Source organism: Lathyrus oleraceus, chromosome 6 (assembly GCF_024323335.1).
Source record: "Lathyrus oleraceus cultivar Zhongwan6 chromosome 6, CAAS_Psat_ZW6_1.0, whole genome shotgun sequence".
NCBI lineage: Eukaryota > Viridiplantae > Streptophyta > Magnoliopsida > Fabales > Fabaceae > Lathyrus > Lathyrus oleraceus.
In genome coordinates, this window is record NC_066584.1 from 244,510,277 (window position 1) to 244,535,474 (window position 25,198).

The following is a 25,198-nucleotide window of genomic DNA, read 5'->3' on the forward strand; positions in this document are numbered from 1 at the left end:
CTCGTTGTGGTCCATTGTTTCCTGGACGCTGAAATTTTGTCTATGACGGTCAAAGACTGTTACAGCGTGTGTGCTAGCTTTGATGCTCTCCTCTTTCATGACCTTCATGCAACACTCACTGAATACTTGCTGGGAGATTAACATCGCACTCCATCTTTCACCTTTGGTTGCGAACATAGAAGTCAACCTATAATAGGTTGATCTTACCAAGGCGGTTATCAGAAGATTTCGAACTTAGTCAAGTGTTTTATTCTTTCTTTTATAGGATGTATCAAGGTTCCGAGCTAGGGTCCACGAATATGTCCATATGGACCCGATAATTCAACCTTATGTTGAACTCGCCGATTTTGGTCATATTAGCAAGATTTTGTCTTGGTCCATAGATAACAAATTCATTCTAGCTTTATGCGAAAGATGGAGACCAGAGACACACACATTTTGGTTCCCAACTGGTGAGTGTACCGTGACGTTAGAAGACGTCTACATGCTTTTAGGACTACCCATTGAAGGTAAGGCTGTCAATGGTAAGACCAACTATGCAAATTCAATTTGCATGGAGCTCTTAGAGACTGATTTGTTAGATGATAATGCAAGAGGTCAAGGTATACTACTCTCACGCCTTAAGTCGTACTATAATAGTTTATACTTAGATTAGCATTCTATCGAAGATGATCGAATAATAAAAACTAGGTGTTACATTATGCTGTTAATTGGCTCGTTTTTATTTCCTGAAGGTAGTGGTTCTAACATGCATATTATGTACTTACCTCTACTTAGACATGTAGATAGAATAGGAAGTTATAGTTGGGGATCTGCTTGTCTAGCCTATCTCTATAGCTCCTTGTGCAAAAACTCACACAAAGATACATCTACATTTTCTGGATGTGCTGTTTTACTACAAGCATGGGGTTGGTCAAGACTACTGTCTCTAGCACCCGTCAATAACAACCCTTTCACATTTCCGTATGCACAAAAGTAAGTTGTTTAAATTGCTATATCTTTACTTACTTCTTCAAAGATTATTACCTCTAACTAATGTTTTTTTACTTTTTAGTGTAGATGGTCTGCACGTGGTATGATTTACAATAGATGTCCAAGATACTGTATTACTCAGTATCGCAACCTATTGGATCACCTTCGACCGACAGACGTAAGGAAAATAACTTAATTATTTCGTTATATTTTGTTAACTTCTTCTACATTGACTATAATCCTATCTTCTTTCACATTTCAGTTCATTTGGCATCCATACCTTAATTTGGATCATGACCATGAGGTCAACGCTGAAGACGCGGCCGTATGGACTGCATGCACACCGATAATACGGTTTATAACTGTGGAGATGCACAACAGTCATCGTGTCAAGCTGCAGTTCAGTATGCTCCAAAATATCCCAGATCCCCCAGCTAGCCTAGGAGAATGGCATTTGCGCAAAGTTAACGACCAATGGAACTTCAATCCATGGCAAAGCTTCGCAAGATCGGAGTGTCGCAAATGGAAGCACCGTCATGACCATGGGTTAACTGACCCAGTCATGTCAACTGAAGAAAAACCAAGTCGTACTTATATGGCTTGGTACAGATCAGCTGGTTTTCAGTTCATCGCCGAGGATATGTACTTGTACGGCCCACGCCAGATGACTTACACACCTGACACCTTAACATCAAACCCCCAATAACAGTGTCAGACCGGATACACACAACCCCCTGTCTGTTAAACATTCCGTTCAACCAACACACAAACATACAACCAAAACATTTCATACACCTAACCCCAATACCAAGAGCATACCCCATACCACCAGCAACAAATTGACTATCAACCTGATACTCAACATCGCTTCGCACCCACCCCATCACCCTACCAAAGTCGCCTAATCCAGAACACCCAACGTTCATTCAACACCAACCACCCCTCCTCCTACCGTAGCCAAGAAGCTCAAACCTCACAAAACCAAAACATCCAACAACCCTATCTCTACCAAACACCCCAACAACCTTTCCAACCTTTCCTCGACGCATCGTTCACACAAATGTCTCCCTTCAACCATCCCGATCATCCATCAATGAGTCAACCACATCCCAACTTCTCTGGCATGGGTCATGAGCTCAGCTACGGCGGTACACCATCGATGCATACTGAAGACTATGTCGGATTGTCTGACTACCTCAATAGACCTTCTCCTGTAGTTGGTAGTGACGCTCCTGGCCCCTCAGATGATCAAACATCGGTACCGAATCGTCAATGTGGGTTAGGGCCACGGGTTAGGGTAGCTAGAGGATGTGGGACCGGAGGTCGGTTAGGTGATCCCGGTCATCACCATTAGGTTTCTTTGTGTAAACGGCAAATTTTATTAATATCAAGTGGTCTTATATCAAATTTATCTATCACAGGGGCTCCAATTGAATTAGCGACTCCTCTTAAAACCTACACAGAGGCGCCAATTGGATTGGCTAGGGCACCTGCCCTAGCCAATCCAATTGGCGCCTCCATTCAAGTTTTAAGAGGAGTCTCCAATTGAATTGGCGAATCCTCATAAAAGTGGGGTATTTTGGGATTTTTTTTGAAACTAGAGGTATTTTGGGAATTTCCTTGAAAAAGTGGGTTATTTTTGTAAAAAAACCTAAAATTAATACTTCAAAAGTCATTTTTTTTTTCATTTTAAATCTGACGTTTTCGTCTTTAAAGATAAGGTGTAAAATAATACTTCAAAAATCATTTAATAAATAGATATTATCTCGAATACTTATTATAAAAAAAAAGTTCACATTTGATTTATTTATAGTTTATATTTATTTGTTATTTAATGTATTTAATTTTTTTTTTATAATAAAAACAAAATAATAGGTGTTTTGTTTTTATTTTTATTTATCTTAAATTATTTATTTGTTCCTTTAAGATATTTATTATTTATTTTTACTAATTTACTATTATTTATTAGATTTTAATTCATCTAACTGTTCTATTATTTATTATTAATAAAATAATATTTTATAATTAAAATCAATATAATTAATTATTATTTTAAAAAGTGTGAAAATTTCAAAGAGAGTAATATTCTATAAATATTTCTCATCATATTCATCCTTCAATTTAGAGAGAGAAAAACTCAAGAGATGGGAAACATTGATCCCGCTTACATGCAATCCACAGAACACCGTCCCAAATCATCTGCATTTGTACAAGTCGATGAAATTCCAACCATTGACCTCTCAGAAAGTATAGAACAAAAGCTGGTCTCAAACATTGGCAAAGCATGTGAGGAGTGGGGATTCTTTCAAGTAATCAATCATGGAGTTCCCTCTGATATTATCCTAAAGGCTGAGAATGAGACCAAGAAATTTTTCGAGCTAAGTATGGAGGAAAAGAAGAAAGTGAAAAGAGATGAAGTTAATGCAACAGGTTATCATGATGTTGAGCACACTAAGAACATAAGGGATTGGAAAGAGATTTTTGATTATCATGTTGAAAATGCAACACAAGTCCCTTCTTCTGATGATCCACATGATTTAGAGCTATGGACTCTCAAAAATCAGTGGCCAAAATCCCTTCCAAATTTCAGGTATATTTCTTACTTAAAATAGTTTCTAAATTAAAGCAACATAAAACCATCATTATGTTTTTTATTTTCCATTAGGGAAACAATGGAGGAATATGCTAGGGAAGTGGAAAAGCTATCTTACAAGTTATTGGAGTTGATTTCATTGAGCTTAGGCTTACCTGGTGACAAATTCCATGACTGCTTCAAGAACCAACTAAGCCTAATGAGGCTGAATCGCTATCCTCCATGTCCTTTTCCTGATTTGGCACTTGGTATTGGTCCTCACAAGGATCCTAGTGCTTTGACTGTGCTTGCACAAGATGAAATTGGAGGCTTACAAGTTCAAACAAAATCACTTGGTGATTGGATTCCTGTTAAACCTATTCCTGGTGCACTCATCATTAATTTAGGTGATATTGTTCAGGTACGTTGTTCCAACAAAGCAGTTTCAATATTGGAGAGGATATAGATTTTTTTTAAAAAGATTAGAATATAGAATTATGAATTAAATAACTTAATCTTTGTTATTGTAAATAACTTAGCTAGAGTGTAGTGTAGCATAGAGTAACTTTCTATAATTTGGATAATAATATTTAAAAGGATTAAATAAGATTGTGATTCTTATAAATATATTATTAAATTTTAGTTTTTAGGCAAAGTATCTCTTGACTGCATCTGAATTCACAGGACGAGTGAAATCCTCCCCATCCATTGTTGTAAGCATCAAAGTACCGCCTGAAAAGGCTCTCTTAACAACATATGGACCTTCATAGTTTGGAGTCCACTTGCCCCTGGAATCGGGCGCGAAAGACAAGACTTTCTTGAGCACGAGGTCACCTTCTCGGAACATACGAGACTTGACCTTCTTACCGAATGCTTTCTTCATTCTCTGCTGATATAACTGACCATGACACATGGCAGTCAATCGCTTCTCTTCAATCAAATTCAGTTGGTCATAACGACTCTGAATCCATTCAGCATCAGTCAAATTGGGATTTGAGGGTATACTTTTTCTTTTATTTTTTCTTTCTTTTTGATTTTGATTTTGATTTTGATTCTTTTATTTTTCACCCCCTTTTTTTTTATTACATTTGTAATGCCCCAGTTTGACTGTTTTTGCTGATTCTCAAGATACAGCTGACTGATCTTCTTTTTGTGCTCAAGAAGACGGGTAATCTCATCAGGAATCCCTTCAACCTCATCTTCCTCTGCTTCGAATACAGGGAATTCAAAATTGGGAGATGACGTTGGATCATTATGTTCAATGGGTTTAGAAATCCCTGCATAATGATTTTGGATAATGGAAAGCTTTTGAATTTAAACAAGCAAATCATTATGTAGATGAAAAGAGATTTTATTCTTGTTTTTCATGGTTTTTTGTGATCACCGTTTCCATGCAAAAAGCAAAAAGTGAAAATAATTGGAAAAACAAATGTTTAACATGCATCAATTGAATGAAAATATCATTGTATATGATGCCGACAATGTCATCACTCCTCCTTTTGGCATGGGAGAAGAGTTTTTAAACAAAGTGAACAAATTACGCTGACTTATGAATGATTGTAGGAACATCCACAGCGACCCAATTGTGGTAGATCCCGCCAGGGATGACAAAATTGTCAGTATCCTCTGCATCCTCTTCCAGAATAGCAACAGCTTCTTCAGCTTGATTGGCGTGGATGAAACCTCCACTCTTGAACAGCCCTTGCGCGTTGAATGCCCCAGAAGAATAGTCAATGCCAGCCCGGGATTTGTTGTCTTCAAGCTCGATCATCTTCCCTAAACCAGCAACTGCACCACATTCAATGGCCAGTTTCACATCACGATAGGAAGCAAATGAAGGAGACTTCTTCTCAACAGGCTCGGCTATAGACAAAGCTTGGAAAGGAGTTCCAACTTCATCCTCAACATCAATATATGAGAAAGAAGACAAGTGGCTAACCAGGAATAAATCCATCAAAAGCACTTAGTCTGGTGATTTCCTCTTTGAGTTCACAATTCTCTTGTTCGAGATGATCCATCAATCTTGCAAAGTTGGCTCTGGTGTAGTACCGGTGAGTGCGCGTGTCTTCAAAATAAATGAAGAGCACCACAGTTAGGCCACAGGACCAGAGGCTGAGAACAACACCTGCTTATGCAAATGATGCATGCAATGCTCGTGCACATGATTTGTTTTTATTTCAAAGGAACTCGAGAGTTTTATTTGCAAATTTTGAAATATTAAGCATTTTATCGCATATGGAAATATCTCATCAAATAGTTCTTTGCCTTTCCATACCTGAAATTTTTTGCAAAGAAACCCCTGAAGATCCTTAAAAAAAAATTCTCATTTTTTGATGATATGGATGCAGATGAATGCATGAATGCATGAATGCAACAATCACACTCAAGGATCAAGCAAAGCACACCAGACAAAGGTCATGGGAAAACTCATAGCATCCTTAATATCAATCATCCATTTTGGTGGATTATGGTTTTCACCTTATCGACACCCAAGTTCCATTGATATTAACGATACATGAACCGGCTCAATCATCCTTAATATCAATCATCCATTTTGGTGGATTATGGTTTTCACCTTATCGACACCCAAGTTCCATTGATATTAAGGATGTCTGAACGACTCAACGATGAATCACGGGTTTGTTGAGAGTCACGAGCATGGAGTCTCGGTTAAGAACCACCCAGAGGGAGTGTACTAGGGTTTAAACCTGCTGTCGCATCGCGCGAAAAACCGGCGGGAAAAGAAAGAACAACAGAGCCGCCACCGTGCGTTATTTATCCCAAAAGAGGGAAAGGAAACGCTCAGAGTAAACCTGGGAAAGAACATGGTCTCGCGACCAAAGAGTATGGGTTCGGGAGTCGGTTATGCGAAGGGAAGGTATTAGCACCCCTACGCATCCGTAGTACTCTACGGGATCCACGCACACTAGAAAGGAAATTGGTTGCTAAACACTGCTCAAATATTCACACACACCGGCTGAAAGAAAGGAAAGAGACTGACTGAAACTGAACTCGGCAGGATGTCGCATCCTGGGCCTACTTAGTCTATCAGGCATAGACATCAGAGTCCAAGTAGTTCGGACTGGGAAACGACACATGCTCGCTAGGATATCGCATCCTATGCATACGTATCTTCTCGGACGAGAGAAGAATCAGAGCATTCGTAGCTCGGCTGACACGCACACAAACAAACACCGGCAAAGGCAAACGTGGAGCCCGAATGCCAATCACTGGACTTACATCAGCATCCGAACCAAAAACACACGCACACTGGAACCCAAATGCCACTCGATGGACTTACATCGGCTTCCAAGCACACAACAACACAACAGGTTGATAGGGAGTCGGGGACTCGAGTCTATAACTGTCAAGCACACACTCAAACAAACAGACAACAAATTGCTAAGGAGTCAGGCACTCGAGCCTAGCAAAGGTCAGACGACACACACAAAATGAAAAAAAGGGGCGCCCGGAGAGATCAGCTCAATCTCCTGCCTACATACTTCATCTGGTGTGAAGATCAGGGCGATGTAGTTCCCCTACGCAGGGATAAAGGATCTAGTCTAACCAGATAACAGAGGGAGACACAACTAGGGAGACTACGACTCGAGCCTAGATGTTATCATGCAAATCATCCCTAAGTTAAGGTTTCTAGCTAAGTGGCACAAGGGCCAACCTATCCTAAGCATGGCTCACACAGGAAGCAAGCCACACACACTTAACTTGCACAGGAAACAAGCCAAGCAAAACCTAACTTGCACAGGAAGCAAGTCTAAACTAATCCTGACTTGCACAGGAAGCAAGTCAAACTATCCTAACTTGCACAGGAAGCAAGTCAAACTATCCTAACTTGCACAGGAAGCAAGTCAAACTATCCTAACTTGCACAGGAAGCAAGTTAAACTATCCTAACTTGCACAGGAAGCAAGTCAAACAATCCTAACTTGCACAGGAAGCAAGTCAAACAATCCTAACTTGCACAGGAAGCAAGTCAAACAATCCTACAAGCATAGATAGCACACGCTATACACAAACAAGTGGCTCAAACAAGGGTTAGGTTTTAGTCAAGGGGTCATATCAACCTCAACAAACAAACCTCTGGAACTGGGTGAATGTTGCTCTTAACCTTGCCATTGAGGGGCTAAGGTGAAGCAGATGAAAGGATGAAGTGAGGATGAGACCTCACAGCTCTTATCCCTGGCCAGGGAGATCTCAAGACAAGAATGTGTGGGTTCAGAAAGTGGGAACCCTTCTACACATTAAAACTGACTCAACTGTACAGTTGTACAAGATCTTGGGTTTGTATCCGCAATGCATCAACACAGTGGTGTGAGCAAAGCAGATGACATACTGAATAGTGGGGGATAGATTGCATATCCCTACCTTCCACCAATTGCCTCTTCACTTAGGAGGACTTTGACTCTATGCAAGGACAAAATTAAACATCCACAAACATTGCCTCTTAAGGAGGACTTCAGACAGTTGCCTGGCCAAGTAACGGGCCAGGTCTTCCAGACTACATGAAGATTAGAAGCATACCTCAATGCAAATTGCTTATACAAGCAAAGCAAAGCAATAAGTTCACAAGGAACTAAGCAACTAAAAGCACCTGAAACAGTCAAGCAGATGTTAGTATGCAACTTCAAACAAAACAGACAGAAACAGACACCAACAGTCAATTAGAGGCACATGGATGTGCAAGGCACAAGGCTTAAGGCATGTGAGCCAAGCCACCTACAAAACACACAAGTTAGTCATGGTATTTAAACAAGCTCAATCAAAAGAATTGGTCTCAATGGCCATTTGGTGTTCCACCTGAAAACACAAGCTCAAAGGTGAGTAACGGGACCACTAGGGCAAGCCTAGGGTCAAAAGAGAATAAAAAGGTCAAAACAGCAAGGGATACCCAATCAAAGTCAAGTTTAAACATTCAAGAAACAAAACCAATTGGGTTCACATCCACATCAATCATCATCATCATTTCATGAACAATTTAGGTCAAAGTATAGCAAACAGAAGCTCATAGGAGTCAACAGCAAGACTTAACTCAAAAGTCAACTCAAACATTTCCAAAAATCGCCAAATAAATCATGGTCAATCACAATCCATAGCATGGTAAGCATGTCAAATTTCATCTCATTTGGACAAGTGGAAGGAAGTCAATGAAAATCAGAAAGTCAAAGCAATTTTGAACATGCTCAAAAAAGTCAACCAAACATGTATCAACTTAGAAAATTCATAAATCAGAGATGACATATGATAAATGAATGGGATCAAAACCATGGCAAAGATGAGGATGTCTAGTTATCTCATGTAAAATTTCATGTCCATCCAATAAAGTATGAGAATTTCACAAATGAAATGGGAACAAGTGTCACACAAGGTCAACATATGACTAACCAGGGGAGAAAATCTCAAACAATTAGGAAATGCCACAAATAAATCCACAAAAAATCACATGTAAACTATACATACAAGAGTAGGTTCATGCAAAAAATCAGATCAATTGGAGGTCAAGAAGCATGGTAATGAAATTCATGAAGTTGGGCATCAATGGTGTGACACAAATTGTCACACCCTAATTCAAAAATTCATAACTCACAAACCAGCAATGATAAATTCACAAACTCTACACCAAAATCACCATGAGTGTGTCTAGTTTAAGCACAAAAAATTTGGGAGCCATTGGATAAAGTATCATCATTTCACAAAGGTTTTGGCAAGATGTACAAAATTTGGTCACATGTCACAAACCCTAGCACCATTTAAAAACCATTCATCCAAAAATTCTGGAAAAATAAAGATAAAAAAGTAGAGATCATGATGAACACAACATAAAAAATCCCATTCAAATTGGATTAAAATTGAGCAAGTTAGGAATTTTGGAAGATTGGTAATCAAAGTGAAGAAATTAATTGAATTAATATTGAGAGAATGACATTTTTGTAAATAACCCAGTCACTTATCAAAACGACCGTGTTTTGGTCCAGAAAATGAAATGTTTTCATTGGCTAGTGGGGAATGGCACAGTAACACGTGAGAATGTGAAAAATTCTGGAAAAATAAATTGGGAAACTAGGGTTTATGTTCATCATCATCCCCCAAATTCGAATTTCTTAATTTCTCCCCAAAAATGTCAATTGAGCATACCATTGTAATCATCAAACATCATACAACAACAATCCAAACCCTATTTTCATTAATTCGAACTACACAACAAGAAATCAAAGGAAACATTTTCAAGTATCAAACTTTATCTCATCATATCTTCATGAATAAGCAACCAATCCAAAAAGTGAAAGCATCACTAAACTCAGCATTAAAAAACCTATTCCAAACATGTGTCAATTTGAGAAATCATGGAACTCGAAAACTTACTTATTTGGAAAAGCAGTTGTGTTGCTGATGCTTTTGGATGTTATTGAAGTGCAACAGTTGTCCAATGGCCTTCTTGATGATGAATGATGATGCTAGCTTTGCTTTGTGGATGCTTGGAGTGAAATTCAATGCTCAACCTCTTTGATGTGCAGGGTGTTATGTTGCTGTGCATGATGGTAGCAGGTTTTGTGATGATGAATAGATGGTCCAAAATGAGGCTTTGGAGTGAGTGTGCCTCAGTGAAGTTCCACTGGTTTTTTTTGGTTGATGGCTACTAGTTTCAAAATGGTGAGAGCATTGTGAAGTGGCAAAATGGCCAGGTGAGGTTTTGACAGAAAAATGAAATGGAGGTTGCTAGGCTGCTGCAGGTTTGAAGTTGGCAAGGCAAGGTTTTGTTTTTTGACAGCAAGTTGAAAAATGTAAAGATGGATTTTTAGAGAATGAGATGGAGTTGGCTGTTGGTGCTGCTGCTGTAACTGTTGTTGTTGTAACTTTGATGCCTTTTGACAGAAAACCTGAGATGCAAAGCCAGGATCAGGTTTTTAGAGGGTGTATGCTGCTAGCAGTTGGTTGTGTTAGCAGAAAAATAGTGATGCCAAGGTGAGTGCAAGGTGATTGTGTGATGTAGGCTAAGTCATGTTATGTTGGTGGTCACCATGCAATGCTTCAAGTTTGGTTCATGCAGGGTTTAGGCAACTTTGGTTTTGGACAGGTTTTGGAGTTTGGCCAAATGAAGTTCAAAGGCAAGTGGCAAGGTGTGATTTGGGGTTGGACAGAAAAATGGGAATGTAGGGCAAGGCCAGGGCAGTTAGCAGGTTTTTGTGGTGGATGCTGGTTAGGTTTTAGCCATGATGAAGAGTTGTGGAAAAAATGCAATGGCTAGGTTTTTGTAGGCTTGGACAGAAAGAGTGAGAGGCAAATAGCAGGGTGAACCAATGAAGTTCTACTGTTTTTTTTTGGTTAGCAGGTTTGGTTTGTTGTGCTTGACAGCAAATTTTGGAATGCCCCCAAAGCAGCCTGAATGCAATGCAGTGTGTTAACCAATTTTTCTGCTGTTACATGTGGCTACCATTAATGCTTGGTCTTGACAGAAAAAGAGGAGTCCAGTTTGCTGCTAGGTTGCTTTGTGTCTTCTTGGTCTGCTGCTGTTCTTGGACAGGAAAAATGCAAAGTGAGGTCCTGGTTGGAGAGTGATTTTCTGTTGCCAAGCGTTTGACTGTGGCTGTGGCTGGTTTCATGACAGGGAAAAAGAAAGGGAAAACCATGCTGTTACTGTTTGGTTTGAGATGGCTTTGTGGTTTTGAGTTTTTGACAGTTTTTTTTAGAACATGGCCAAAGCAGTTTTTAGTATGAATGAGTCTTGGTCAGTTCTGTTGCACTCCTCCCTTTCTTGTGACTGCCATGAGCCTCTCTTGACAGAAAAGTGGTGCTGTCCAAACTGCTATTGGACAGTACAAGTTATGGCTATTGCATTTGGTTGTTGAAGCAATGTACTTTCCTCCTCAATCCAAGCAAGCAAGAATGGCTTTATGTACTGTTGGGGTATGGCTGCATAATGAGGCTTCAAAAGTGACAGAAAATGCTGCATAATTGCTGTCCTTTTGAGGTACAAGGCAAGGCATGGTGGAAGCATATACAAGTATGGTGTTTTTGTACCTTTCTTGCAATTCAAGCAACCAAGCATGACTCACATGTGCTGCATATTTTGACTTTGCAAACACATCCTAAATGACATTTATGAGCTGTTCCAATTGGCCAAATGTTGAAAAAATGTTTTAATCAAAAAGTCAACTCTTGGTCAAACTTTCATTTAAATGAAAAAGGTCAAAATATGCCATTTTGATTGGTGAAGTTTTGGCACATGAAATTTATATTTTTGGAAAGAGGGGATCAAATGTGACTTGTAGGAAAAAACCCCACCAAAATTGGTCAAACGGTTTGAGAGATATGGCCTTCTGAAGTTCAAGATTTTCTGAAATCGATTCGATCATAACTTTCCAACCACACATGGGAATTGAGAGTTCTTGGACTTTTTGGAAATGGGAGAACAAGATCTTCAACTTTCATGTTGGGCAAAAATTCATTTGAGGCTTGTATCAAAATGTAAGTTTGAGGATCAAGACTTTCCATTTATGGCAGGTTTCAATTACAGGCCCAGTTTCTATTTTGGGAAATTCATGATCTGGCTTCAAATTCTTCCATGATGGTGTTTGGCATGATATATGATGACTATTTGGACATGAATGAACTCTCACAAACCAATTCCAATCATCCAATCACTGATTAAATGGACAGTTGACCAATAGTTGACTTTTAGGGTTTCTGACTGATTATGCATTGACTGATGACTTCCAAATCCTAATTCCTTGAGAACTTGACTTCAAATGATGTCCCAAGTTGTATGAACTCTTGATTATTGATCATGGTGCCCAAATTCCACAAGAATGGCCATCATTCACTGCTTTGACTGACTGTTGACTTTCTAGGGTTTTTGACTGTCTGTGCATTAACTGATGAGCTCTGAGCCTTCAACCCTTGACTTGAACACTTCAAATGGACCCCCAAGTCATGTGAACTTGTTGGACAAACCCTAAGGCCTTGGCCCCTTGAGAATTGTGCTTGCTTGCTTGGTTGACTGATCTCCTGATCAGTTTGACCTAATTTCTTGATTGGCTTGCACTTGAGGCAAAAGAGGCGATGCAATGCTATGCAATGGACCATGATATGCTATGACCTAACATGAAAATGTATGTACAATGATAGGTGCAAATTTGAGGTGCTACACCTGCCAAACATGTTCTACCAGAGGTTCCCATAGTCATCATCCCATCTTTCGAATATTATCGGAGGAACGAATACTCGTATTCCAAAAATATTCTCAAGAGAGACTCTTATGAGTGTAGTATCGCGTAACAATCGCATCAGATCTTACATCTGAACGACCTCCGCACTACGTCCTAAAAATAGGCCAAGATGGGCTTGGTAAACTAAGGTCCTTGGCTTCTAAGGCACATGATTGAAAGAATAATGCCTAACCACAAATAACTTATGTGACATTATTAATCCAACATGACCTCCACCAAGTGAACGGACTCGCAAGTCAACTTGCTAAGGAATACTCCACACAAGTCGACAAGACTATGCCATTCTCGTATCCTAGAGTGCACTCGAGTTTGGGTATAGAACTCATCTCACAGAGATCACCAAGCAAACAACAATTGTATATCAAGCAATTCAAACATTACAATCAATACAGTAATCCCAAATTGTACAAAAATATGTCAAACAAATAAACAATAACATACAACAAGGGTGAAAAGTAGGCAAAACCACCAAGGATTTTATCCCCAGCAGAGTCGCCACTTTTCTGTAGCGGTGTATTCGTCACTTTATGATTTATTGATTAAATCAAAAGCAAAGCATACAAAGAATCGAGTCGCCACCGCACTTTTATTTATCCAAAGGAATGGCTAAAAAGCGAACAAAAGCCTAAGAAGTTTTACACATAAAAAACTAGTGAAAAGATCAGAGATCTGGGTAAGGGGTTAATTACGCAATGGGAAGGTGTTAGGCACCCAAAACGTCCTAGGTACTCCTAGGGAGCCCTTTTCACAACTTGTTGTATGAAATGTTATTTGTTTATGAAATATTTATTGTGCAAACATGGATTGAAGAGATGAGAGAAAGAATATACAAGTTATTATTTTTGTGTTTGAACGAATGAACCCGTTGCCTACGTACCTTTCCATGGAAGGTAAGGATCAAAACGCCGTAGTTCGGCTAAAAGATTTCCAAAAGTGTGGGTGGATTCATTTTAAAACAAAAGCCCTAAGGTCTTTCGTTATCCACGGGAGAAAACTCAACCTTATACAAACAACAAGTCCACCATGTGAGAAAAGCTTCAACTTGCTAGTGAGGGACCATGCCCTATAATAAGCAAGGAAGTCTTACAGTTCAATCACTAAGGACAAAAGGTGAGATTTACATCAACCACTAAGATAATTGAGATCTATGGCTAATGTATGAAAACTTATCAAGAATGGACAAAGCCACAAAACAATTGAATGAGTGGAATTAATCAATTAGAATTTATTCACAAAAGATGATCAAGATATGATTAGAATTCAATTCAAAAGAAGTATTATGAAAATGAAGTTTGAAAAAATCAGAGGCTTAAAGCCTAGGTTTCTAATTTGAAAACAAATGAAAATGTTTGCATAATAGTTTTTCAGGTTTTGAGTTAACATGCAAATGGAGGTTTAAAGCAACAAAAGGTGGGAGGGTTAAGGAAGTAAAACTTCTTAGATGTTCACCTCTTGAGATCATATGTAGATGATTCAAGTGATTCCTTTGGAATAGGCAATAATGCAAATAACAGATGAACAAAGTAAATGGATACCGGATGCCAATCAATGGACTTATTCCAATCTCACAAAACAAAATGGATATCGGATGCCAATCAATGGACTTATTCCAATCTCCTAAAACAAAATGGATATCGGATGCCAATCAATGGACTTATTCCAATCTCCTAAAGCAAAAAGAAACAAATGATACCAGATGCCAATCAATGGACTTATACTAGTCTCCTAAAACAAAACAAAACATGGAATGCAATAAGCAAGAGGAAACAAGTTGCCAATAAATGGTCTTACACTCGACTCCAAGGAAAGGAATGCCAATGAATGGTCTTAGTTCCAAATCCCTACCAGATCATAAGAAACAACTGCCAATAAATGGACTTACAATTGATTCCTCAATGGACAAACAAAGATGTCACAAAGATATGAGCAATGATCATGAAATGATATACCATTAATGATGATAAGTGCACAAAGGTACACATAAGCAAATATGTATAGATGAATCAAGTAAGCAAACAAACAAGTCAATTAGCACACACTATACACAATCAATTAGGCTCAAGCAAGGTTAGGCTTGTACAGCCAACTGGAATGGGGTCATTGTGCTCTTAACCCTAACATTGAGAGTTAGGGTGAAGCGGATGAAATGGAGATGAGGGGTGTGCCTCATAGCTCTTATCCCTGGTCAGGGAGAGCTTTGATCAATGGAAAGTGTGGGAGTTCAGAAAGTTGGAACTCTTCTCCACATATGATAGACTCTATAAGATCTTGGGTTATTATTCACCATGAATCAACACATGGTGTGAGCAAGGTGAATGACACACTGAGTAGCAGGAGATGGATTACACATCTCTTTTATCTGCCAATTGCCTCATAAGAGGACTTTTCCTGCTTGGCACAAAAGATAAACAATCACAAGCATTGCCTCTTAAGGAGGACTTCAGACAGGTGCCTACCAATAACAGTAGGTCTTCCAGACTACATGAAGATTAGAGATTATACCTAAGTGGTTAAGCAACCAAGCAAAAGCAAAGTTCAAATGAACTTAAAGCAACTTAAGTACCTGTGGAAACACTAAACAAATCAGTACAATACTCAAACAAACAGACAATAGTCAATAAGCAACAGTCAAACCCAATATACAAAATGTGTAAGCCAAAAGCAAACTCAAATGAGTTAACATCAATCTACAAAACACACAAAGGTTAGTAATCAAAGGCAAACATCAATGCTCAAGTGATGAAGCATCATTAACCATGTAACTTGAATGCTCAACCTGAAATCAAAGCTCAAATGTAAGCCACAAACCACTAGGTCAAAGCCTAGGGTCAAAGATGGAGAAAAAATTCAAAACAGGAGCTGAAACTTAACATGAATCAACTTCAATCACATCATGACACATTCCAAAAGGTCTCACATCAATATCATTAACCAAAAGCATTTCATGATCAAGTGAAGTTCAAGGCAATTTCAAAGCTCAAATGTGATCAACCAGAATGAAAAATGCAAATCAAATCATAAATAATTCAAATAATTATGAGAAAATTCATGATCAATCAAGACATTCATAATATGCATCACACAAAAAATCAGAAGCATTGGACATCATTTGGTATGGCAAACTCATCATACAAGTTGAACATCAAAAGGTGTGACACAAATTGTCACACCAACTTAGCACAATCATAAAACAGAATTGGTAATTGATAAAAATGCCAAATCAAAACCAAAATGTCAAGAAATGTGTCTAGTTATAGCATGCAAAATTTCACATTCATTGGATAAGAAACAAGCATTTCACAACATGATAACCAAGGTAAGGTCAAATAAGGACACATGTCCAATCATTTTAGCACAAAAAATTATCCAGCCAAGCACAACTTGTGAAATCATGATGATAAAAAACTAGAGAGAACAAGGATCACAATGCAAAAAAACTGGTATTTTTTGGATTAATTTTCAAATAGTTATGAATTTTCTAAGATGAGAAAAATTAAAAACAACACATGAAGCATAGTATGAAATATGTGGAGGGAAAATGGATAAAATGTGAAGGCATTTGAATTTCGCTGCAGCCAAGGATCGAACCACAGACGAATTCAAATATGCACACCTTAGACAAAACGACGTCGCATCACTCAAACCCTAGCGCGCCAAGCATTTCGTAGCTAATTCAAAAAATCGTAGCTAAATGGAAGCAGAATGGTAGTTAATACTGGAAATGAGAAAACTCAAGGTTGAAGATGAAGATCATCATGATCTTCATCTGGATTTTCCAGAAAATCTCAAACATGTCCAGAAATTGAAATCAAGCACAGAATCATGTAGTGCATTCAACATACATCAAAGATCCACAATTATTTCATGCAAAAACATCCAAACATGCACGGATCGAAGAAAATAAGATTCAATCATCAAGACTTCAATCTATCATATCTCACTCAAAACAGCACCAATTTGCACGATTCAAAGCTCAGAATTACCAGCATACCTAGATCTACAACATCATGGCAAGGAAATTCAAAAATAAGAGATTCGATTTGTAACCTCTTGAAGAGCAGAAACTGGAATTTGTGCTATCTGCAGCTTGTAATGCTTCAATTCTACTCTACAGTGCTTATGGAGTTTATTGATGGAAAGAATGAAGCTCAAACACACTTGGATTCAACAGAATTTGAAATCACCATGAATGCTTTCATCTTCGAGTATGCTTCAATGTGGCTCCAATTGCTTCAAATCCACGTGCAAACTTGTTCAATAGAGGTTCAGGATCATGAATCTAGCATTGGAATGTACTCTAGTTTGAAGAATTTGCAGAAATTTTTGAGAGAAAATTTTGGAGAATTTGGATCTAGATCTGAAAAATGAATGTTAATTCCCTGAAAACAGTTATGATTTTCTTTATATATGCCTTGCTAATTATGATGTAATCATGTTTAAGCCAAATGCTAATGAGATTAGTCAAGTTTTAAGGTGTATGTGCAAATTGGTTTTTCACCCTCATGCATGGAATGCATGTGTGAGCAGTGCACGAATTCCCTTCATTTTCACTTAAAATCCAATTTTGAAACCAATGGTGATGGCAACAAGTTCAAACAATGCACCAATTTTGAATGTTAGAATTTCCCTCCAAAAAACCAATGAATTAACAAGTGATCATGTGATAATAGTTCATGTAATGTGATGCATGATTTGGAAATTAGAGGTCAAGAGGAGAAAAATGCAAAAAGAGCCACTCATTTTGGAGCTTTGGTTGAAAAGTTATGTCCATTTGAAGTTCCATGCATACTTTGCCATGTTTTGATCATATCTCCTTAACCACATATGAGAAATTGATGATCTTTGACTTTTTGGAAATCGGAGAGAAAGATCTACAACTTTCATGTTCAACAAAATTTCATTTGAAGCTTTCTTGATGATGTAATCTTGAGTTGAAGTTGGTCCAAAACCTTTCCATTTTTGGAAAGTTTGAATTATGGGTCACTTTCTATTTTTGGAAAGTTTTGACTGGACCTCAAATTCTTCAATGTGAGTGTTTGAAATGTCAAATGAGACTTGTTTGAACATGAATGAAGTATTTCTAATCACTTCCCACCTCCAAATCCACAGTTGACTTTGCAGTTGACTTTCTAGGTCTTCAAATGACTGGGAAATGTTCTGATGAGATTCAAGCCTCTTCCACTTGGGATTTTGCTTCAAAATAACATCATAGCTCATATGAACTCTTGATAATGATTGTGGGGTCCAAATCTCAAGAATGACCACCATTTATTGCTCAATGAATGCCTTTGATTGCCTTGACCTGTTATTGCTTTATTTGCAAGACAAAGGTTAGATGACATATTTTTGTACTTTTTGGTTAGTGATAAAAAGAAAAACAATGATATACAAATGCAAACATGCTTGGTGATCAGGAACCACTCTCAAAAAGATGACCCACCCACAGGGAAGGAAGCAAGGTGTCCAATGATCCTTGAGGCAATGCAATGATATGATATGATGCCCTGAGGGATCTTAGGGACAAAATTGGGGTCTTACACTTAGTTTGTTATATTTGTTACTTAGTAGTCAAGTAATTTTATATATAAATATTTACATATGTAAATCAGTTTATATAACAATCATTCTTCAATCATAGTAATTCTTATTTTCATATTCTCTCTCTCTCTCTCTTCCTCTCCTCACTAAAAGTGTCTCACGCACTAACAAATTGGTATCTAGAGTTTCGGTTAGATTCTTGATCGTGTTTTCAAGAATCACACGTAAGTGACCGTCTTTCCAGGATTGTGGGTTATTAATCGCGTCTGCTGTAAAGATGAATGGCACCAACGACATTCTGAATTGACTTTCAATTTTTGACAGCAAGAATTGGATTCGATGAAGAAAACAGATGTAGTTCTTATTCGGATTTCATGAAACCCTTGAAGTGGTTACTAATGGCGTTCTTGAGCTTGCTGAGAATGCAACTGATGCTCAGAGAGTCGCGCACAAGAAGGCGAAGAAGAAAGATTGCAAGGTCGCGTATTGCATTCAATCGACGGTAGATTCGGTGAACTTCAACAGAATTCCTCATGCTGAATCGATGAAGGAGGTATGAGATACTCTTGTCAAGTACTTTGAAGGAGGTGAGAAAGTCAAATTTGTCGAATTGCATACTTTACGACGACGATATAAATTGTTGCAGATGGGAGAAGATGAAAATATTGCAGGCTATGTGTCCAAAGTGAGGAATCTCGTTCATCTCATGAAGGGTTATGGTGAAACCTTAACTAATAAGATGATAGTTGAGAAGGGAATGTGTACGTTGAACTCTCACTCTGATCACGTTATCATAGCAATTCAAGAATCCAACAATCTTCAAACCATGAAGTTTGAAGATTTGGTTGGTTCGTTAGAGGCGCATGAGATTAGGATTGTCGAAAGGAAATGGGTTTAAGATTTGATACAAGCACTGCAACCTCAGGCTTGGGAGAAACATGGTGGTTCCAACAAGTTCAAAGGCAAACGAGACAAGACTCAGAGTAAAAAGTCTTGGTCAAACCCTCAAAAGCACAAGGTTGATGATAGTGCTTCTGAATCTTCGAAAAGATGAGGAGGAAACTCCTATAAAAAAGACAAATAGAAAAAAGGTGGGCAATGTTATAACTGTGAAAAATGGGGTCACATAACCAAGAAATGACGATACAGGAAAGACAAGGGATCGATAAAACGCATGAGGAAGGAGAAAACCTTGCACGCCAAGATTCAGATGATTATGAAGATATGGTGGTTATGGTTGCAGTTGCAGATGACCATTTCGAATCCAAGATATGGTTCCTTAACTCGGGTTGCTCAAGTCACATGATTGTTCAAAAAGTATGGTTAAAATATTTCAACTCGTCGAGCAAGAGCAAGGTCAAACTTACTGATAATAGCTCGTTACTAGTAGAAGGTACTAGCGACATATTTTTTGAAAGTTGCAATGAAGGAAAAGCTATGATCAAAGATGTACTCTATGTACCTGGAATAAAGTGAAACCTGTTAGTTTTGGACAACTTATCGAAAAAGGTTTCTCAGTGATTATGAAAGATGGAGCCTTGGAACTGCTCAACACTGAGAATAATTTGGTTTTGAAATCCCCTTTGTCGAAGAACACGACATTTAAGACCATGATCAGTTCAACTGAAGTACAATGTCTAAAAAGTGTTGTCGACCACAAGAATAGCTGGATGTGGCATTTGAGGTTTGGACATTTGAATTTTCGATCACTAAATCAACTTATCACTCAAGATATGGTAACTGGCATACCAAGTTTGAAGATACCCGACAAACTCTGCGAAAGTTTTCTAGTCGGAAAACAATCCAGAAAGTTTTTTGTTTCGATTATGACAATGAGATCCTCCTGCATACTCGAAGTTTTACATTCAGGTGTATGTGGTCCTTTTGAGGAGCATACCATTAGTGGAAACAATAATTTTGTTTCGTTTGTCGATGCGTTTAGTCAAAAGCTGTGGAACTATGTGATCGAGCAAAAGGAAAAAGTATTCGAAATCTTTAAGAGATTCAATATGCTTTTCAAAAACTATAGTGAGAAGAAGATCAAAGTTCTGCGAAAAAATGGAGGTGGCGAATACATATCCAAGATATTTGAAAAATTATGTGTAGAACACGATATTAATCATGAGGTAAATGCTCCTTAAGCGCCTAAACATAATGGAATAGCATAAAGAAGATATAGGACCATATTGGACATGGCGAGATGCATGTTGAAGCATAAGAATTTTCCAAAATCCTTATGGGATAAAGTTGTTTGCACTGCTGTGTATACATTGAACAGGTGCCTTACCAAGAAGTTGAAGAACAAGGTTATTGAAGTAGTTTGGAGTGGCAAACAACCATCAGTGAGTCATCTGAAGGTGTTTGGCTCTATTTGTTATAAGCATGTTCCTAATGCTAGAAGAAGGAAGCTCGATGACAAGAGTGAACTTATGATTCTGGTAAGATATCATAAAACTGGTGCATACAAGTTGTTCAATCCAATTAATAAGAAGATTGTGATAAGTCGATATATTGTGATTGATGAAAATTCTTCTTGGAATTGGAATTTTAGTGATGCAATTAACAAGCCATTAATGAGCTATGATTTCGACGAAGCAAGTAATTATATAGAAGTCGAAGATATTATCAATATTCCAGACCTAGTCAAAGCAGTTGCTGACATGCCCGACACAGTCAAAATTGAAGACGGTGTAGCTAGTACTAGTCAAAGACCTCAAAGAACTAGAGTTCATCCAACAAGATTTTAATACTATGAAGTGACTAGTGATGATGTAGTCACACTAGATGGAGAATTAGTTCATTTCTCCTTACTTCAAGTGTTGAACCAAACAACTATAGAGAAGCCTTAAATGATAAACTGTGGAATTCATCTATGGTCGAAGAGCTACAAGAAATCAAAAGAAACAACACATGGGAGTTAGTCTAATTGCCATCACATACAAAAGCTATCAAAGTGAAGTATGTGTTCAAGTTGAAGCACAATGTTTATGGGTCAATAGCAAGACATAAGGCGAGATTGGTAGCTCGAGGTTTTCTTCAGCAAGAAGGAACTGACTGCTCTGAAGTATATGCACCAGTAGCAAGATTGAAGACTATTCGACTAGTAGTTGCCTTGGCATGTAAGTAAGATTGGCTGACATTTCACTTGGATGTGAAATCATAATTTTTGAATTTTCCTCTAGATGAAAAGATATATGTCACACAACCTCCCGGGTTTGTGATTTAGGAGGAAGTAAGGAAAGTATACAAGTTGCATAAAGCACTATATGATCACAAGAAGGTACCTAGGGCATGGAACAAGAAGAACGACTCATATTTAGTCAAATTGGAATTCGCCAAATGAAAATATAAGTATGGTGTCTATGTTCAGGTTGTGGCACAAGATATAAAAATCATATGCATATTTGTCGATGACTTGTTAGTAACTAGAAGTAGCTTGAAGAACTTGTCGAAGTTCAAAGAGCTGGTGGAGAAGGAATTTGAGATGTCAGGTCTGGGAAACGGTCTTATTTCCTAGGCATGGAATTTTAAATTTCGAAGTAAGGTATGATGCTACATCAAAGAAAGTATGTCAAAGAGATACTAAAGAGATTTCAAATGGATGATTCGACTCCTGCATCTTCGCCTATCGAAACAAATTTGAAGTTAGAGAAGCATGGAGAGGAAGACAAAGTTTATGTAACCGTCTTCAAAAAAATTGTTGAATCTTTGAGATATGCAACATTCGGCCTAATATAGGTTTCTCAGTCAGATTAGTAAGCAAATACATGAGTGAACCAAGGGTATCACACATGAAGGATGCAACAAGAATCTTGAGACACTTAAAAGGATCGATAAACTATGGTATTCTACTTCGATGTGACTCTAAAAGCAAAAAATCTATGGTAATTGCTATTCAGATGTTGATTGGTGGGGATAAGGAAGATCGAAGACGCACAACTGGTTATTTCTTTCAAGTATTTGGTGCCTCAATCTCATGGTGCTCGAGAAAGAAACATGTGGTGGCATTGCCATTGTGTGAGGTTGAATATATAGTAGGATCCTATGCTACATGTCAAGAAATTTGGATCAGATATGTGCTTGAAGAGATTGAGGTCGAAGTGAAGAAACCTCTGGTGCTGCAGATCAATAACAAGTCAGTCGTAAATCTCATGAAGAATATAGTTTTGCATGGAAGGAGTAAGTACATCGAAGCTAGATTTTATTATCTTAAAGAGAAGGTAAATCGAGGTAAAGTTAAAGTGAGGCATTGCTCAAGTGAAGCATGGTTGACCGACATGTTCACAAAAGGATTGAAGATCGACAAATTCTTGAATTTGAGAAAGAAATTAGGAATAGTTCAGGTCGACTATGATTAGCATATGTTCGACAACTTAGATTATAGGGGGGTATGTTGAGATATATGATATAATACAAGTTGTGTGTGGCTCAAACCCAACGTTAATTAGGGTTTAGGGTTTGTTAATTAGTTTGTTATATTTGTTACATAGTAGTCAAGTAACTTTGTATATAAATACATGCATATGTAAATCAGTTTGTATAACAATCATTCTTCGTCGCAAAACCATTGCAAAAGATTAAAATTCACCGCAAAAATTTATAATCTGCCACTAAAATTCATAAATCGTTTACTAAAACTTAGAACTTATCACAAAAAATTTAAAATTAAATTTGTTTAGTTTTATCATGATTTGATCAATTAATATTTGTTAAGATGCAATTTTGATTTTAGAATTTTAGAATTCTTATATTATATATATATTTTTTCATTACACTTGATTTTGATGGGATCTCGTGTCCCTTCTGTGGGGGGTTAGTTGACCCAGTTTTTCATCTTTTTGGTCACTTGTAAGTTACTTTTGACTAGGGGTGGCAAAACGGGTCCTGCTCGCTGGGCATGCCCATTTTGTCCGCACTTTAGTGCGGGACGGGCCAATGATTTAGGCCCTCACCCTCTAATGTGTCCGTCCCGCCCCATTTTTTTCAAGGGCACGTGCATTTATATAATTTTTTGCATTTTTAGGCTTAAAGAGTGCAGTGCCTGCGGACTTTCCCCGTCCTCACTTTTTTGCGGGACGAGCCTAAGTTTTAGGCACACATCTTCAACTTGACCATCCCGCCCCGCCCCATTTTTTTCAGGGCGGACATGCTCGTTTGCCACCCCTACTTTTGGCAATGTGGTATATGAACTTCTGGTGGTTGATTTAGAAGGTGGTTCTTCCTAGTGATCAAATGATTCTTTGAGTTTTTCCTCTCTTTAGGTGGTAGAGCTTAACCTATTGAAGTTTTGCTAGGATTCGACATGTTATTGTCTGGTCTATTTTGGATGGTCCATAACGATAAAAAAAAAATCAGTGCTTCAACATCTATGAAATAAGTGGAAGAGGACAATATTTGTATGGTTGGAGATAGTTTTTATGTAAAACATAGATGAACCTATGCACTTTCTCTTACTGACTTCAGAACCCTATCCTTTTTCTTAACTAATAGCAGATCAAGTATTTTATATTGATTCTCAATTTTGTTTTGTAATGTGGTTTTTGGTGTTTCTCTAAGTGGATTTTGATATGTCAATGGTGGTTCTGGTGGTTGAGATCTAGTATGAACCCTATGGGGTGAGGTTTTAGGTGTTTGGGTTATTTATGTCTTGTTTTGTTAGGCCTTGTGCCATTTTCTTATGCTTCTTTTTATTGTATATTTTTTATTTTTTTCTGGTGGTCTATATGACACACATCTTATGCGATCTGATAATCTTTCTTATGTACGCTGGTTATTGTCCACACTTATATTATTATATCATTAAAAAAACTAGCAATGTTAGATTTGAGGGCACAAATAACATATTGATTTATTTGTACATTGACAATGTACTTTAAGATCAAATTAAGTGTGTGGTTTAAATCAATTCCACAAAACCGATTTATAAGATATTTTGTCAAAATGGTAAGAACAATTGTTATAAACTTAATACCGAAATCATATATAAAAAAACTTAATTTCAAATTAGAACAAAAAGTAATTAATGATATTTGATTATTTATTCAATTGTTTCAATCTTAATGTTGAGTGGTTTGCAGATTTGGAGCAACGACAAGTATGATTGTGCTGTACACAGGGTGGTAGTAAACTCACAGAAAGAAAGATTTTCCTATCCATTCTTTCTTTTTCCAGGTCACCATATTATGGTGAAGCCTGCAGAAGAGCTGGTTAGTGAGCAAAATCCTGCAAAATATAAAGCATTCAATTTTGGTAAATACTATGCTAATAGAACTCAAAGTGATTTCAACAAACAAGAGGCTGAGAATATCCAAATTCACGACTTCAAGATTTTGGATTAGCTATTAAAAATATTTAGCACTTGTTCTAGAATTTCTACTGTTTTTCATATCCTTATTCTCTTCAAAGACAAATTTGTGATTAGGATATTGAGAAATAGTCCTCTAATAATTTAAATAAATGTTTGTTGTTTCTTTAGTTTTCAATGAATTTAAATTGGTTGCTTCTTCTTTGTTGTCTTAGATTTATTTTTCGACACCATATTACTTAATCAATTTGATTATTATGCACTTTACTCTTTTTTCTTTATCTATTTGAGTTTTAGAAGAAAAAAATATTAATGAATTAACTGTTAGAAAATAATTTATATTGATCCTATAAATGAGGAAAATAAAATTGTATAATTACCTCAAACTATTATTACACAACTTACTATTACGGTGTTGTGAGGAAATTGTCATTTAAACTTCCAAACTTTCACTTTATTCCATGTATATGATGTATATTTTGAATCATGGAAAAATCAAATAAGAGTATGCTTAAGGACTAAATTATTTATGAGTTTGACTCTACCATCTAGAATTGAGACTCTACGATCA

The 25,198-nt window shown here is 37.4% G+C and overlaps 1 protein-coding gene across 1 annotated transcript; it reads left to right on the forward strand.

Annotated features, from left to right (window-relative positions):
* Window positions 1-3,116: 3,116 nt before the first annotated feature.
* LOC127092643 (flavonol synthase/flavanone 3-hydroxylase) lies at window positions 3,117-24,661 on the forward strand. The gene is made up of 3 exons (XM_051031530.1): window positions 3,117-3,562; window positions 3,638-3,965; window positions 24,401-24,661. Exons 1-3 carry the CDS (start codon window positions 3,117-3,119, stop codon window positions 24,659-24,661), a joined length of 1,035 nt encoding a protein of 344 aa, XP_050887487.1.
* Window positions 24,662-25,198: the final 537 nt, after the last annotated feature.